This window comes from Somniosus microcephalus, chromosome 10, assembly GCF_052327205.1.
Source record: "Somniosus microcephalus isolate GS21.2 chromosome 10, FLI_Smic_1.0, whole genome shotgun sequence".
Lineage (NCBI taxonomy): Eukaryota > Metazoa > Chordata > Chondrichthyes > Squaliformes > Somniosidae > Somniosus > Somniosus microcephalus.
In genome coordinates, this window is record NC_140996.1 from 149928604 (window position 1) to 149946348 (window position 17745).

Sequence of the window (17745 nt, forward strand, 5' to 3'; positions counted from 1 at the left end):
CTTCAGAAGTGGAGCTTAGAGTGCATCCAGTCTTGTACCAAGCACCTGCTATAATCAGTCACTACAATGCTGCTTTGTCTCTCAAAATTCCACTGGAGTGATTTGGAAGAAGACAAAATCAAAACAGCCAGGAGGCTTGCAGTGTTAATGTTTGCTGAAGTCTAGCAACCTCATTCCACACAAGCATTTGCATCTATTCATGTTTAGTATTCCAACAGGATGTTGAATCTGATAAATTGTCAACAAAAACCTTTGTCCACAGACTAAAGGGGCAGTTTTTGGAACCAGCTAGTGCAGTCTTCAGAACTGACGGGCAGGACGAAACATAGTGACCTTCCCAACTGCCCCTGTCCTCTTGTGACTGATGTGTATCAATATTCATACTTAAAAAAACAACTCATAATTGAAATATAATTTCTTTTTATTTCCTAATTTTTCTTTCTACCAAGAATTTTTTCCCTCTTCTCTAGCTGGCTTTGATGTCTACTTCTCCACTGCTGACATTGCCTCTTTATAACTGGATAATAAGTGGTATACTAGAGTGGCCCAGAGTGATTTTCTTTCCATCACTTTGTTTTAATTGCCTGACCTCTCCTTTGGTGATTAGTTTAGGAACTATAACCCAGAAATTGCTTATTTGTGGTTAACACCTCTCTTCTGTTCTCCAGCTCAGCAGGACTACCATTCCTTTCCTACCTATCCAAACTAAATTAATGCATCTCCAGCAATCTCTAGCTCCTCTTTCTCGCTAACCCCCACCCCCCCACCCCCCGCACGCACACACACACACTCACCGTTTCAGTCCATAGGATCTATCTTTGGGCCCCTCTTCACCCTTATCTACATGTTACCCCTCAGCGACACCTTCTGCAAGTACTAGGCCAGTTTTTGCATGTATACTGATGGCGCCCAGTGCTGCCTCTCCATCAGCTTTGCTTCCCCACCAGCTCTTTCAGTCCTTTGACTGCCTCTGTGTTGTCTGACATTAACTCTTTGGTTGAGTTGTAAATTCCTCCAGCTCCAAATAATTAAGACCAAAGCTACCCTCATTGATCCTCCCCACAAACTCTACTTCTGGCTCCATCTCCTTCTCTGGTCCCTGTCTTGGGCTGAACCAGACCATTCGCAGTTTTGGTGTCCTGTTTGGCCCTGAGCTGGATTTTAAATCCCACATTCTATCCATTGCCAACACTGCTTATTTCCATTTTCACAACATTGCCTGTGTCTGCCCCATCTTCAGTTCCTTAACTGCTGAAACTCTTGTACATTCCATTCTTATCTCCAAATTCAACTGCTCAAATGATCTCCTTTTTGGGCTTCCATCTTCTACATTCCATAGCCTCTAATGGACCATGTATGTATGCTGTTCCAAAGTAATTCTCTCTTGCCCATCACACCTGGCCTATATTGGTCCCCTGTCCTCCAATATATATTCAAAATTCTCTTTTTAACCCCTCCCTGGCTCTGCCCCATGCTGTATCTGCAGTCTCCAGCTCAATATCTCCACCTGAACTTGCTGTTTGGCCTGCTATGTATTTTCCCCTATTCCCCTCACCATGCTATTGGTGACAGAGCTTTCAACTGCTTTGGTTTTACTCTCTGGAACTCCATCTCAACCTTCCTGACATGAATCTTGTCATTCATGTGGAAATGACTTATGAAATGATACTGGGTGGCCTGCTGGTGGCGCTGTCCAGGGAGAGTATAAATACTCGGGCATGGACCCAGCTTGCTCAGGATATTCTTTAACAGGAACTAGTGAAGGACAACTAGATCTCCATGTTGAAAAACAGTTGATTAAAGCCTTGTTTAATACTTAGACCAAGTGCCTAGTAGTTTTCTTATGTCACTTCCTATCCACCTTTCTTATTTATTAATTTTTTTTCCCGAAACCAATCTCTTTGACTAAGCGTGTGCTCATTGTCTGTTTTCTCTACCTATCCGTGAAGCACCTTTAGGACTTTCCTTTATGTTAAAGGGACTATACTATATTCTCTCAAGTATTTGTTTGTCATTCCTTTGTCATCTATTTTGACATAGTCATTCACCCATTTAAAATACCAGTGTTAAAATAATGTAAAAAGGGATATCATGTAACCATGTTAAATGTTTGCCCACTAATATTGTTGAGCAATTTTTTTTGTTTGTGGAAAAGTCACAATTCATTCTGTGCCATTTAATATATAAGCGTTGTATAATGAAATTCATAACTATAAATCAGTGATTTGTTTTTTAAGTCACCTGCACATGTTCAGTGTTCCAATTCCTATTGTATTCAATGTAGCCTATTGATCATGAGACAATTAGTGTCGCAAATTGTAGGTCAAATGGTTGGAGCTTCCTGTTTGCTACTCTGATAGTGGTTGTGGTTTTGTAAAAAAACATCCGTTTAGTTTCAGAGGTTTCTTATTTCAGAGAAACTACCAGAGCTTTTGCTGAATGACTGTATTTCTTTGAGGCTCCCCATAGCTTTTATTTTACTTCTCAGAAATTCTATTTGCATAAAGTAAGCCTGTGCTTATCTCTATCTCTAACATCAGGTAAAGTTAGCCCACAAACATTTCCCCCCACCTCCTTACTGGATTACCAACCATTTTATTTCTCTGTTCGGGAGGGCAAGGAAGAAGTGCTGAGGGGAGGTGTAATATAAAAAATGTCCACTGGTGAGATTTATGAGCATAACACAGAACTATAAAAGCTAAAATTCAGTTAGAGGGCTTTCCTCCTCTTCATTATCTCTTGCTTAAAGGGGAAACTCTAACCAGCAAGCCCCACAAGATAAGATGATGGGTGGGTGTGTGTGCTGTGAGGAGGATGCCGAGAAACTCCAGTATGATTTGGACAGGTTGGGTGATTGGGCAGAAGCATGGCAGATGCAGTATAATGTGGATAAATGCGAGGTTATCCACTTTGGTGGCAAAAACAGGAAGGCAGATTATTATCTGAACGGCAATAGATTGGGAAAAGGGGAAGTGCAACGAGACCTGGGTGTCCTTGTGCACCAGTCACTGAAGGTGAGCATGCAGGTGCAGCAGGCGGTTAAAAAGGCAAATGGTATTTTGGCCTTCATAGCGAGAGGATTCGAGTACAGGAGCAAGGATGTCTTGCTGCAGTTGTACAGGGCCTTGGTGAGACCACACCTTGAGTATTGTGTGCAGTTTTGGTCGTCTTATCTGAGGAAGGGTGTTCTTGCCATGGAGGGAGTGCAGCGAAGATTCACCAGACTGATACCTGGGATGGCAGGAATGACGTATGAAGAGAGATTGGGATGATTGGGCTTATATTCGCTAAAGTTTAGAAGAATGAGAGGGGATCTCATTGAAACTTATAAAATTCTAACAGGACTAGACAGACTAAATGCAGGAAGGATGTTCCCGATGGTGAGAGAGTCCAGAACCAGGCTAAGGATAAGGAGTAAGCCATTTAGGACTGAGATGAGGAGGAATTTCTTCACCCAGAGTGGTAAACCTGTGGAATTCTCTACCACAGAAGGCAGTTGAGGCCAATTCATTAAATATATTCAAGAAGGAGTTAGATATATTTCTTAAGGCTAAATGGATCAAGGGATATGGGGAGAAAGCAGGGACAGGGTACTGAATTTGGATGATCAGCCATGATCGCATTAAATGGCGGAGCAGGCTCGAGGGGCCGAATGGCCTACTCCTGCTCCTAGCATCTATGTTTCTATGATGTAGTTTCCACACACATAGGCCATGATTTTACTAACCTTGGTGGGTCCGTAGCAGTCGACGTCAGTGGCGGGTCCCGAACCCGCTGCTGTCTCCATCCCAGCCGCTAAAATGAATTTACCTTGATTGGGTTTGTTAAGCCCACCCAGTGCGTTTGCCGGCCAATTAGAGGAAGCAGATCTGGCGACGTCACTTGATGACGCGTCATCAGCCGGTTTCCTTAAAGGGACCATGGCCAACTTTATTTTGATGTTTGTGCTGTTAGTATTCGCAGCATTGAGGTGGAGCAAACACTGACGAGCACTGCACAGAATTGTAGGGCTGCAGCCAGGCTCTCCCATGATTCCCTCCATATGCTTATGGAGGGAGTCACAGCACACAGGGATGTCCTCTTCCCATCCCATGGGTAGAAGAGACCTCCCCAGGCGATCAGCACATTGCAGAGGAGGGCACAAGCAGGAATGTGGTCAGGAGGGCCTGGGTGCAGTGCCGCAAACGTTTCAATGATCTCGGTAGATCACGAATCGTTAGTACAAAGCCACACTCAACCTCAACTTTAGCCTGACATTAGTCATCAGGAAAAATGCTGGAATCCATTGTTAAGGAAGTGGTATCAAGTCACTTAGAAAATCATAACATGATTAGGCAGAGTCAACATGGTTTTATGAAAGGGAAATCATGTTTGACAAATTTATTAGAGTTTTTTGTGGGTGTAACTAGCAGGGTAGACAAAGGGGAAACACTGGATACAGTATATTTGGATTTCCAAAAGGTGCCACATAAAAGATTATTACACAAGATGCTCATGGGGTTGGGGGTAATATCGTTGCATGGATAGAGGATTGGTTAATGGACAGAAAACAGAGAGTAGGGATAAACAGTTCTTTTTCAGGTTGGCAGGCTGTAACTAGTGGGGTGCCACAAGGATCAGTGTTGAGGCTTCAGCTATTTACAATCTATATTAATGACCTAGATGAAGGGACCGAGTGTAAGTTTGCTGATGATACAAAGCTAGGTGGGACTGTAAGCTGTGAGGAGAACACAGTGTCTGCAAAGGGATATAGATAGACTAAGTGAGTGGGCAGTAAGGTGGCAGATGGAGTATAATGTAGGGAAATGTGAGGTTATTCACTTTGGTAGGAAGAATGGAAAAACAGAATATTTTTTAAATGGTGAGAAACTTTCAAATGTTGGTATTCAGAGAGATTTGGGTGTCCTCATGCAAGAAGCACAGAAAGCTAGCATACAGGTACAGCAAGCAATAAGGAAGGCAAATGGCATGTTGGCCTTTATTGCAAGGGGGTTGGAGTATAAGAGTAAGGAAGTCTTGCTACAATTTACAGGGCCTTGGTGAGACCACACCTGGAGTACTGTGCAGTTTTGGTCTCCTTATCTAAGGAAGGCTATATTTGTTTTGGAGGCGGTGCAACAAAGGTTTGCTAGATTGATTCCTGGGATGAGAGGGCTGGCCTATGATGAGAGATTGTGTAGACTGGGCCTATACTCTCTGGAGTTTAGAAGAATGAGAGGTGATCTCATTGAAACATACAAGATTCTGAAGGGGGTTGACAGGGTAGATGCTGAGAGGTTGTTTCCCCTGGCTGGAGAGTCTAGAACTAGGGGGCATAGTCTCAGGATAATGGGTAGGCCATTTAAGACTGAGATGAGGAGGAATTTCTTCACTCAGAGGGTTGTGAATCTTTGGAATTCTCGACCCAAGAGGGCTGTGGATGCTGAGTCTTTGAGTATATTCAAGGCTGAGATAGATAGATTTTTGGACTCTAGGGGAATCAAGGGATATGGAGATTGGGTGGGAAAGTAGAGTTGAGGTCGATGATCAGCCATGATCTTATTGAATGGCGGAGCAGGCTTGAGTGGCCGTATGGCCTACTCCTGCTCCTAATTCTTATGTTCTTACGTTCATCCTGCTGTGCCTCTCATCATATCCCCATCACTCTGCCTTCCCCACCCTACTCCTGCACATCCTTACTCACACCAACCTCCACCCATCCCTCTCTATCTACATTATCACTTCCCCATCTCACTAGCCACCCCTCACACTCGCCCTCATCCTTGTCCAATCATACCAACTAACAACACACATGGGTAGGCACTTGGATGTTTTATGCAATGTTCATGTAACGTTTCTGTTAATGCGGCATCAAACATTGAAACCTTTATTATCAACACTTTGCTTTCTTGGACAGATTTGTGTGCACCTTTGGATGCTTTATGGTGTTGGTGTGGGGTAGTGCCAACCTGGCACATCATGTGGCAGTCAGGGTGTACAGCTTCAAGTGAAGTAAATCTGGCCATGGTGAGGCCATCCCTGGCCTCCCAGGCAGCAATGTGGTTGGGTGCTGTTGCCCTGTGTCCTGTGCAGCATCAGTTGATTGCAGAGAAGTTTGGTGTTGTTGTTGGTGCTTCTTGTGTGCCTGATGCTGCTGGTGTTGGGGCTGATCATGTTGGATTCTGAGGACCAAGGTAAGAGAGTATAAAGGCCACCCATGCTGATGGAATAGATGGCAAGGTGAAGTAGAGATGACAAGTGATCTGTCAATGGTGATGAGGCCAGACTGGATTGAGACTTATGTAAAGACTTACAGCACGGTGAATCTGTTGTGCAAATGCAGTGAGGAAGAATTTATGGCTGAGGGAAGATAAGGTGGGAACTTTTACTGTACATTTGAAGCTGTCAATTTAACAGCTGATTCAATGGCCACTGAACTCCCACCTCAGCTTCACAGATGAGGTCTAGGCACAGCAGGAAGCCAGTGGGCAACCTGTCAAATCCCAAAATCTGGGAAAAACCATGGATAAGTGGATGTAAACAAGTCACTAATGATTTTAATTGCCACCCCCGCAGCTGCCTGTCGGGTCTGCTCAGCACTGGCAGACCTGGCACCGGGAAAGTCCAGTGTGCGCGTTTTGACAGCGGGTTCCAAACCCGCTGTCAGTCATTTAAAATTTAACAGCTGACTCGCCACCCATCCCGTCCGCCGAGCGCTAGCAAAATTCCAGCCATAGAGTTCTATATCTCAACTGTGTGACAGTGGGAGTGTGACTTAACAGGACAGAATGTTCTTCATAGTGAGAGAGGGGAAATGTGAGGGAATATCGCTCTGGTTACTGAAGCTTCCTGGTGGACAGCCTGAGCGCATGCTCCTGCATCTCAGATAAAGTGGTACAGGGAGACTTTTTTTTAAGGAAAGTGAAAGGGTGACAAGCTATCTTCATTATTTTGTACTAAATTTTGATTATTAACTTAAGTTCCCCTGCCAGGCATTCCAAATAGATTTGTGGACAAATCCTACATTATTCTAACTACCAGAAATGACGGCTGCTGGTTGTGTGAAGGATATTGGAAATCAGTTTTCCCCAGAATGTTGCATTGAAAATTGTACAGCTTGTTGAGATAAAGTAATTTATTGTAAAGTATTCTCTTTACCAAGTAATTTTTAATGGAAAGTTTTGACATTTATATGAGCACATCTACACATCACAAGCCTATTAACAATGTTTTCTTTCACAAATGCATTTGTGAGATGAAGATGCAGTGAGATCCCCTGGTGGTGAAAAACTGCAAAGTCACATCTCAGTTTCTCCACAGCACATTAGTTTATAGTTCAGATCATAGAACCAGAAAGGCATGTGGCTATTAGACGTGCTGCTTCCACAGATTATGTAAAATTTGTCCCATTGTGAACTTCACCCAATTCTTTTAAACTCTTAGGAATTAGCTAACCACATGTAAAGCTTCCAAAAGCCCCGTGGAATTTCTCTCATAAAGATATCAATCTAACTTCAAAGATTATGGGGAGAAATTCAGTATCGCCCCGTTTGGGGGCAGTAACTTTTGGAAGCTGGGAAATTAGCGCCAGGCGCTTTTCCTAAATTCGGTGTTGGCGCTCCAGGAAGGAAGTGGAGTGCTAAATCAAGCACTCCACTTCCTTCCTGGCACGCTAAAGGACGGGGCGGTAGTTGTGCAGCACTAGGCTATGATCCACACTAGGCTGCCAGGGAACTATGAAATATTTGCTCACCATTAAAAGGCATTTGGGGGAAACTAGAACACATCTAACCTGATCGGATCACAGGGGAACTTGGAGCTGTCCCCTTCACTAATTGGTCAAACAAATCAAACATACTCTCCCTCCCTGCTAGACTGCCAAGGAAATTAGCACTAAACAAAATAAACGTTAAAGAAAATTTTATATCTATTTTTAAAGAAAACCTAATCAATTCATCTGTCAATAACATTTGTCTGACTCTTACTAGAGAACAGTGCTCCTCCAGTACTTCATTCAAGTGGCTGTTCTTCATGTGAGTGCCTGGAAGTTGGTGGGGGCAGAGTGTGGGAGGGAAATTCTCCTCTTTGGGGTGGAGTTCTAGCGGGGCATATCCGCCCCACCCCCAATCCATTCTCCTTGACTGGGGATAATTATGGGTGGCAGGCTCCCATCAGGATTCTGTTGCTGCTGCTGCAACACCACAAGATCCAGCAAGGGATCTTAAAGAGGAAGACCCCCACTCCCCTGCCGCCTCCCCCCCCCCCCCCCCCCCGCCAACTAAAGGCTTCAGTAGAGACTGAGGCCTTCAACAGGTGAGTGTCTGGGGCTGACTGGAGGCTGCTACAAGGCCCTCTCCCTCCATTGGGGGAACTCTGGGCCTATATTATTGCTTCTTGGGACCTACTTCCACATGGTGGACCCAGGCTGTGGGGGTAAGTGGGATGGAAAGAAGATTAATGCACCGGGGACCTGGGCCCATACCCTGCTGCCATTTGTATGGGGTGGGTAAAGAAGGAATGGTTGCTGGGTGGAAAAGTGAAGGCATGAGGGCAGGAAATCCTGGTTGAGGGAATGAGGCAGTGTTGGGCACCTCCTCCTGCATTTTTCAGTGCTCTCGCTTGATATCTGGCATTTGTACAGGCACAGTTCCAGCTTTGCTGGATAGCTATCAGGAATGGGAACCTTGACTGATTCCTTTCAGCTTCCTAGCTTGGAGACTCTAAGATCATTTGTTGCGCCTTAGGCTGAGATCAGCTAACTCAGCAGAAAGTAACGTATAAACCTTGTAAGGATTGGTGCAATGCTAAATTGTGCTTTTACCTACTGAGTTATTTGGGCTAAGAAAATCTACTATTAAATGGAAGGGGGAAATGGCATCCTTTGTTTCTTCTCCATTCCACCCTACGTAAACTTGAGGTCATCCAAAACGCGGTTGCCCGTGTCCTAACTCACACCAAGTCCCGTTCGTCCATCTCCCCTGTGCTCGCTGACCTACATTGGCTCCCGGTTAAGCAAAGCCTCGATTTCAAAATTCTCATCCTTGTTTTCAAATCTCTCCATGGCCTCACCCCTCTCTACCTCTGTAATCTCCTTCAGCCCCACAACCCCCCGAGATGTCTGCACTCCTCTAATTCCGCCTTCTTGAGCATCCCTGATTATAATCACTCAACCATTGGTGGCCGTGCCTTCTGTTGCCTAGGCTGTAAGCTCTGGAATTACCTGCCTAAACCTTTCCGCCTCTCTACCTCCCTTTCCTCCTTTAAGATGCTCCTTAAAACCTACCTCTTTGATCAAGCTTTTGGTCACCTGCCCTAATTTATCCTTATGTGGCTCGGTGTCAAATTTTTTGTCTTACAATACTCCTGTGCAGCACCTTGGGACTTTTTACTACGGCAAAGGCGCTATATAAATAAAAGTTGTTGTTGTTGTTTTTCTATGAAGCAATTTCCAGAATGGACGACTGGTTTTATTTGAAAATGAGTTGATATAAAGTATTTCTTCTTCAGATTGATAGCCTGTTCAATAAGTATGAAACACTATGTGGAGGAAAACGTTTCAATGAAGTCCAGCACCACTATTAAGTATTTCCTGAAGATGTGGAGCAGCGTCAGTGAAACTCTCATATTCATCTTCCTTGGTGTATCAACGATCACAGAAGCCCATGAATGGAACTGGGCCTTCGTTTGCTTCACTCTGTTGTTCTGCTTGGTTTGGCGTGCACTAGGTAAACAATAGTTCATTTGTTAAAACTTTAGGTTCAATGTGTAAGGGAGTTCTTCCTGGCTCCGCATACAGGCGCACTAGAATGTTTGAGTGCAGTGACTATCGGAAGATCGGGTGCATCTGTAATGGAATCTGTTTCTTTTATTTAATTTAAATTAATGGCAGGAAAATTGGATAGGTTCCTTTTTTATAGGCGTGCGCGCCAACAAGGCTCAGAAATGTAGCATGTAGGAGGGGAGTGATATTAAGTCATGTAAGACAACCCACTGATATGGAGAGATGCAGCATGTTCATTATTTTTTATTACATGAAGACAAGTTTTACTGATTAACAGTATGATCAGATTCATTTAGTTCAATCTATATATTCACTCACTGAAATAAAGCAGCTTACAATTCCTATCTGACCTCCTCTCAGGAAGTGCTTCCTCAGTCTGCCTTCAAAGAGATTGAAGAAGCACATGTGAAAGGCACGATTATCCATTTCAGACCACATTTGGATACTACCGTTACCCACTTTACCCCAGCTTACGTTATCATGCAGTTAGGTATTGGACAGTACGAGCATGTCCCTAAATGTAAGCCACTCGGCCCATTTATGGGAGTGTCTAGTGCTGCCATACTGGAGAGAATATCTAAGGCAAGACCATAAACCTGTAACAGCCTGGAACATGAATAATATAAAGTCGGTTTAATTTGGTCTCCTATAGACCAGAAATATTTGCAATTTCATTGTGTTCATCTTTTTATGGAAAAAGTGTTTAGCAAACCTTGTTTGGGAAGGGGCAATATCCAAATGTCATCATCATGGGCTCATACACCAGCAATTTTATGTGTGCATTTCCAAGGAAAAAAGCCGTCTCTGTAACAAGTGATATGACCTTTGATGATGTATGTACATTGTTCCCAGTTTTTAACCAACATCTGTTTTACTTTCAGGTGTTATAGTGCTGACTCAGATCATTAACAGATTCCGCAAAGTATCAGTCACCCGCAAGGATCAGTTTATCATTGCATATGGCGGGCTGCGTGGGGCTATTTGCTTCTCACTTGTATTTCTACTTCCTTCTCATATTTTTCCTCGAAAGAATTTGTTCATCACAGCAACTATTGTGGTCATATTCTTCACCGTCTTTATTCAGGTTAGAAATATTCTCCCTATATATCTTGGTTGTTGAAATATCTGCTGCAAAACTGTGCTCTTAGCATAAAATCAAAAATTACTATAATAGTGAGAGTATTGATAACCAAGAACTTTCTCACATAAATAGGACCTTACTCTATGGCAATTGCACATTTTCATTACACTGGGCTTCCATTTGAATCGTAGGGTATCCACAGGAAATATTCAGGAATGCAGTACTATCTAGAAATCTGTGTGGTTTATACATGTGGCGAGGGCAGGACAAGTACTTTAAGTTCCCAAGTACACTTATAAGCTTGATCTGGTCTGTTATGATTTTATCTTCATAAACTTTTTGGCATAATCTTATTGCAACTGTTTTGGACATTTTGATGTGTTTTTTTTAATCGTTCCTGGGATATGGGCGTTGCTGGCATTTATTGCCCATCCCTAATTGCCCTTGAGAAGGTGGTGAGCAGCCTTCTTGAACCGCTGCAGCCCTTGTGGTGAAGGTACTCCCACAGTGCTGTTAGGTAGGGAGTTCCAGGATTTTGACCCAGCGACGATGAAGGAACGGCAATATATTTCCAAGTCAGGATGGTGTGTGACTTGGAGGGGAACTTGGTGGTCCCATGCGCCTGCTGCCCTTGTCCTTCTAGGTGGTAGAGGTCGCGGGTTTCAGAGGTGCTGCCGAAGAAGCCTTGGCAAGTTGCTGCAGTGCATCTTGTAGATGGTACATACAGCAGCCATGGTGCACCGGTGATGGAGGGAGTGAATGTTTAAGGTGGCGGATGGGGTGCCAATCAAGCGGGCTCCTTTGTCCTGGATGGTGTCGAGCTTCTTGAGTGTTGTTGGAGCTGCACTCATCCAGGCAAGTGGAGCGTATTCCATTACACTCCTGACTTGTGCCTTGTAGATGGTGGAAAGGCTTTGGGGAGTCAGGAGGTGAGACACTTGCTGGAGAATACCCAGCCTCTGACCCGCTCTTGTTGCCACAGTATTTATGTGGCTGGTCCAGTTAAGTTTCTGGTCAATGGTGACCCCCCAGGATGTTGATGGTGGGGGATTTGGAGATGGTAATGCCGTTGAATATCAAGGGGCGGTGGTTAGACTCTTGCTTGTTGGAGATAGTCATTGCCTGGCACTTGTGTGGCACGAATGTTACTTGCCACTTATCAACCCAAGCTTGAATGTTGTCTAGGTCTTGCTGCATGTGGGTATGGACTGCTTCATAATCTGAGGAGTTGCGAATGGAACTGAACATCCTCACTTCTGACTTTATGATGGAAGGAAGGTCATTGATGAAGCAGCTGAAGATGGTTGGGCCTAGGACACTGCCCTGAGGAACTCCTGCAGCAATGTCCTGGGGTTGAGATGATTGACCTCCAACATTTTGTATTGTGAATCTTTTGTAAAGTGCATAGCCTCTTTTTTTACTGAAATCTGCCATGGATAATGGTTCCCTTCATTTTGCATTGGAACTGGCTATTTGGGGAGGGAAAGAATTTAAAGGGTGTATGTCTGGATGTTTACTCATGCCCAGTTAGTGGCTTGTGTGCCACCTACTAAATTTAGAATAATTATTTCTCTGACCCTCGCTCTCTTTCACCACCTCATAGGACAGTAATAACATTTATTGTTTAGGATAGTATTTAATAAACAATGAGTGTATCTTGAGCAGCTCATCCACAAATCTGAGATTACTGTAATGCTTTGAAATCACTTATAGGCTCTTGTATCATAAATGATCATGAGGGTGGGTAGTATTCTGTCTTTCATTTGTGGATTCTTGATGGTTGTGTTTGTCACAACACTGACCAGTGCAATCAATGATGCGGACTTATGTCCACACTGAAGAATTAACCACTGTGATGTAATTGATGCAATTGTATCAAGTAACAATTGATTAAAAGGAGATAATGTATTTAGTGAATATTATGCATATTTGAAGAAAGATCCATTTACTGGTAATTCTTATATTAGAAATACCTTGTGATCTTTCAGTGCCCATCATATGATGTTAATTATCTTCAATTGTGTCCCGACTAACCTCACTAATTTGTAATGTGTTGTACATAATAACGAAGCTGGCAGTGAGTTAAGTAAAAATTTAACTTAATGTTGTGCTTCTGCTGACATCCATAAGCCACAGTTTAGGGTTTAAGCCTCTGTTATCCAATGTTTATCATGGGCTTGCAGTCATTTAATTTGTCTGTTTTTTCTTTGTTACATTAAAACAGAACTGAAATGAACGTGAGTACAAAAGCCATTACTCCTTTGAGCACTGGTTTTAAGGTGTCACCTATCAGTTCTCCAGATGCATATATCTTTTTACACATAGAGGACAATAATGCAGCCCAAGTGCCGTGCCATTGGCCTACAAGTGGGCTTCCCTTGCTAGATAATGCAGAATTTACTACTGCTCCTATGCGCTAGAAATGCCAGGGCCACATTATAGGGTGCCAGTCTGCTGACTGCACACTAGGCATTTTCCCAGCATGTGGAGAAGAGTATGGGGGTACTGGGGTGAGGGTTAAAGAGCACTGAGGTCCAAGGCAGCCTCCCCTTTGGTGCCTTCTCCAAAAAAGTGCTATGCTGATAGAGCAATGCTGAGGAGCTTTAGCTGCATTTTGGGTTGGGTGCCTGATTTAGATGTAATCTAATCAAGTTTCCCTTGCAACTCATGCACTGCCTTCTACCTCCCACCCTTTGACTTTGCACTTACTGCCAACATCAGGACATACTGAGTGCTTATCCTGTTGTAGGCCTCTAATCTCCATTGCTGATTTTTGTCAATGAGCAGACTCCATAATGTATACTAAATAGTTTGCTCCTGGTGATCCTTTTACTGAAAATACCCTTTGATATGTAAAAATTACACAGCTGGGATCTTTTAGATCTTTGGGTAATGTCAGCATTGAATACTCTCAAGTTTAGTGTACAGCATGACAGTTGTAAAGTTTTGCTCTAATGTCAGCTTGGCTCGTTTATTTACCATTCCTGCCTCTGAGACAGATGTTTGTGGGTTCAAACCCTTGTCCAGAATTTGAGCACAAAATCTAGTCTAACACTTCAGCTCAGCATGAAGTGCTGCATTGTCAGAGGTATCATCTTTTGGACGAGATGTTAAACTGAGGCTTCATCTGTCCATTGTGATGGTTCAGATGAAAAGTAAAGATCCCATGAAGACAAAAAAGGAAGCTCATTGTGTCCTGGTAATATTTATACCTCAACCAACAGCAGCAAAAACAGGATATTTGGATAATTCATCTCATTTGCTGTTTATGGGACCTTGCTGTACACTTATTGGCTGCTATGTTTACCCATGTAAATGTGACTGGACTTCAAAAGAAGTAATTCATTGGATGTGAAGCACTTTGGCGCCTTCTGAGAGAAATGAAAGGTGATCTATAAATTCAAGTTTATTCTTTCTTGCTCTGTCCAAACAATGAGTCTTTCCGCAACTTTATGGGTTGACTGAGTATCATAGCGTCATAGAATGATACAGCACAGAAGGAGACCATTCGGCCCATCGTGCCTGTGCCAGCTCTTTGGTAGAGCTATCCAATTAATCCCAATCCCCTGCTCTTTCCCCATAGCCCTGTAAATTTTCTCTCCGAGTATTTATCCAATTCTCTTTTAAATGTTACTATTGACTCTGCTTCCACCACCTTTTCAGGCAGTGCATTCCAGATCACAAAAACTCGCTGTGTTACAAAAAAAATGTTTCCTCATGTCGCCTCCGGTCCTTTTGCCAATCACCTTAAATCTGTGTCTTCTGATTACTGACCCTTCTGCCACTGGAAACAGTTTCTCCTTATTAACTCTATCAAAACCGTTCATGATTTTGAACACCTCTATCAAATCTTCTCTAAAACTTCTCTGCTCTAAGGTGAACAACCCCAGCTTCTCCAGTCTCTACATAACTGAACTCCCTCATCCCTGGTACCATTCTAGTAAATCTCATCTACACCCTCTCTGAGTCCTTGCCACCCTGCCTAAAGTGTGGTGCCCAGAACTGAACACAATACTCCAGTTAATTTGTGTATGATTGCTAATTTGTGCCAAATCTGTGTTTTTGGCCCATACCCTGTGCATCATAACTGGTGTGTGTGCTGACATCACTAACTAACACGGTGGAAAGTACAGCAGTGTCGATGACCTTTTCGTTTCTTTTACTGTAAGTCAATATTGCACAAGATGAAAAAACTGCAAAAGTTGGAAATGTGCAGCTGACCTGTCGGCGCTGAAAAGAGGAAAAAATAAGTTAATATTTGAAATAAAAAATATGCTGAAAATATACAAATATTAACTTATTTTTTTCCTCTTCAGAGGAATATGGTGATATATTTGTGTAAACAGGAAAATTGTGAGTGCTAGAAATCTGAAATAAAAAATATATAGTGATATACCTATCAATTCATCCAATGAAAAGCGACGAGTTAAGAAAGTAACTATAGGTTTTTATTGGCTAAATAACAGAGCCCACCCTCGTGGGTGATCGGATCCAACAAGGAGGAATACCAGCCAGTCGACCACCTTTATACCTGGGCAGGTAGGTGGAGCCATGGGCGGAGTCAGCAGTGGTCAGCCCAGGTATAACAGCGTGACAAGAGGCGACCTCGTATAGTGATACAACAGTGTGAACAGTGATAACCATAGAGTAACGATATAACAGTGATAACTATAGTGTAACGATAGTGAACGACAAAAGTGGTTTACCACATATAGATTTCCAGCACACTCAATTTTCCTGTTTATCCACACAAATATAACACCACTATTTAACAAGTGTAAGATAGATAAACTAGGAAATTATGGGCCTATTAGTCAAACGTCAGTTGTGGGGAAGTTATTAGAATCTGTTATTAGGGACAGAGTGACTGAGCGTTTGGACAAATATGAGCTGATCAGAGAGAGCCAGCAGGGATTTGTAAAGGGGAAGTTATGTATAACGAACCTAGTTGACTGTTTTTGAGGAGGTATCTAACGTGGTAGCTAAAGGAGTGTTTATGGACAATGTTCCCTGTAAGCTGTGCGGCCTTGCAGCGCTCTAGGGAACCCTGAAAGCCGACTTGCCGGCTTTTCAATACAAAAACCGCCCATGCGCAGTATTTTGAATGGCCCGCGCAGCCGTTAAAGGGGCTGCGTGGCGCCAAACGAAATTAGAGGGAACATTGTTTATGGATGTTATTTATATGGACTTCCAGAAGGCATTCAACAAGGCTCCACATAAGACACTGTTAACAAAAATGAGAGCGAATGGAATTGGATGCCACCTGTTGACTTGGATAGGGAATTGGTTAGGAGGTTGGAGACAGAAAGTAGGGATAATGGATATGTATTCAAATTGGCAGGATGTGCCTAGTGATGTCCCCCAGGGATCTGTAGTGGGGCCACAGTTTTTCACTATATTTATAAATGACTTGGATGAAGGAATAGAGAGCAGTATATCTAAGTTTGCTGATGACACCAAGTTTGGTGACACAGTAAATGGTGTAGGGAGTAGAAAGTTGTAAGCTAGGAAGCTATAATTAAATTATTGCAATATTTTATTTCTGCAATAAAAACACTTAAAGTTTAATGTTTTGCTATTCTCATAATGCCAAATGAATGTGTGTCTGCATTTGTTAAAATAAATTTTGAATGTCGATATTTCAGGGAATGACTATCCGCCCATTGGTTGACTTTCTGGCAGTTAAAAAATCAAATAAAAAACCGCCAACAGTGAGTGAAGAGATTCATATTCGGGTAAGTGTCCTGTACACTAGGTTTTTTGCTTAAATGTATAACAGCTTTGCATTTATATAGCACTTGTAACATAAAAAAATCCCAAAATGGCTCACAGATTAAGTGTATGGAAAACAGATGCTAATCTAGGAATGATTAGGAGAGGTGATCAAAAGCTGTGATGGAGATGGAGGTTTTTAAGGAGCAGAGAAAGGTAGAGAGGGGGAGTGATTTTGGGTGCGAATTCCAGAATATAGGTCCACGGTGGTTGAAAACTCTGCTGCCAATGGCAGAGGTCAGTCAGCAGTGCCAATCAGAGGAGCAGAGGATTTTTTTTGTGAGGGGGGAATATTGGGGTAGAGGAGCTTGTGAATATACAGTAGAAGGAGGCCATGGAGCAATTTAAAGATGAGGATTTTAAATTTGAGGCTTTGGGGGATGTGGAGCCAAAGTAGGGCAGTAAGAAATAGAGTAATAAGCAAGCAGGGCTTAAATGTGGAATACAGGCAGCAGAGTTTTGGATTAGTTAGAGTTCATAGAGAGTGGAGGATGGAGACCAGCAAGGAGAGCATTGGCGTCGTTGGGTCTGGAGTTGACAAAAGCATGTAGAAGGGTTTCAGTGATGGAGAAGCTAACGTACGGTTGGTGATGGGTGATGTTACAGAGATGCAAATAATCAGTCTTTGTGATGGAGAGGGTATGGGGTCATAAGCTCTTAGGGTTTAATGGGACACCAAGCTCGCGAACAGTCTGGTTCAGCCTGACTAGGTGGGGATAGAATCCATGGCAATTGAGCAGAGTTTGTGGCAGGGGCTGAAGATAATGCTTTCACTCTTCTCAGTGTTGAACTGGAGGAAATTAAGACTTATCCAAGACTGAGCAATCAGTACAGAGGCAATTGAGCAGTTGAGAGAGGTGGTGGAGAGGTAGACTTGGATGCCATCAACATACATGTGGAAACTGAACTGTTGGTGAGGGCCAGCATGTAGATGAAGAAGAGGGATAGATCCTTGAGGAACTCTGGAAGTGACTGCGGGGTGAGAAGAGAAGTCATTATGGAAATGGGGTGAGGAGAAAGTGCTGGATGAGTGAGGGGGAAGAAGTTATCCTCACTCATCCTTGCCAATCTCTCTGCTCATCCGCCACTGAAACTATCATTTTATTTATCATCTCCGGACTTGATTATTCTT

At 43.1% G+C, this 17745-nt stretch overlaps 1 protein-coding gene across 1 annotated transcript in view; it reads left to right on the forward strand.

Annotated features, from left to right (window-relative positions):
• LOC147111757 (sodium/hydrogen exchanger 2-like) overlaps positions 1-17745 on the forward strand; it is a 117598-nt gene that overhangs the window by 80986 nt on the left and 18867 nt on the right. Inside the window, exons 4-6 of the mRNA XM_085998958.1 lie at positions 9487-9704; positions 10642-10844; positions 16487-16576. Of these exons, the coding sequence (XP_085855084.1) occupies positions 9487-9704; positions 10642-10844; positions 16487-16576 (511 nt within the window). The remainder of the gene's footprint in view (positions 1-9486; positions 9705-10641; positions 10845-16486; positions 16577-17745) is intronic.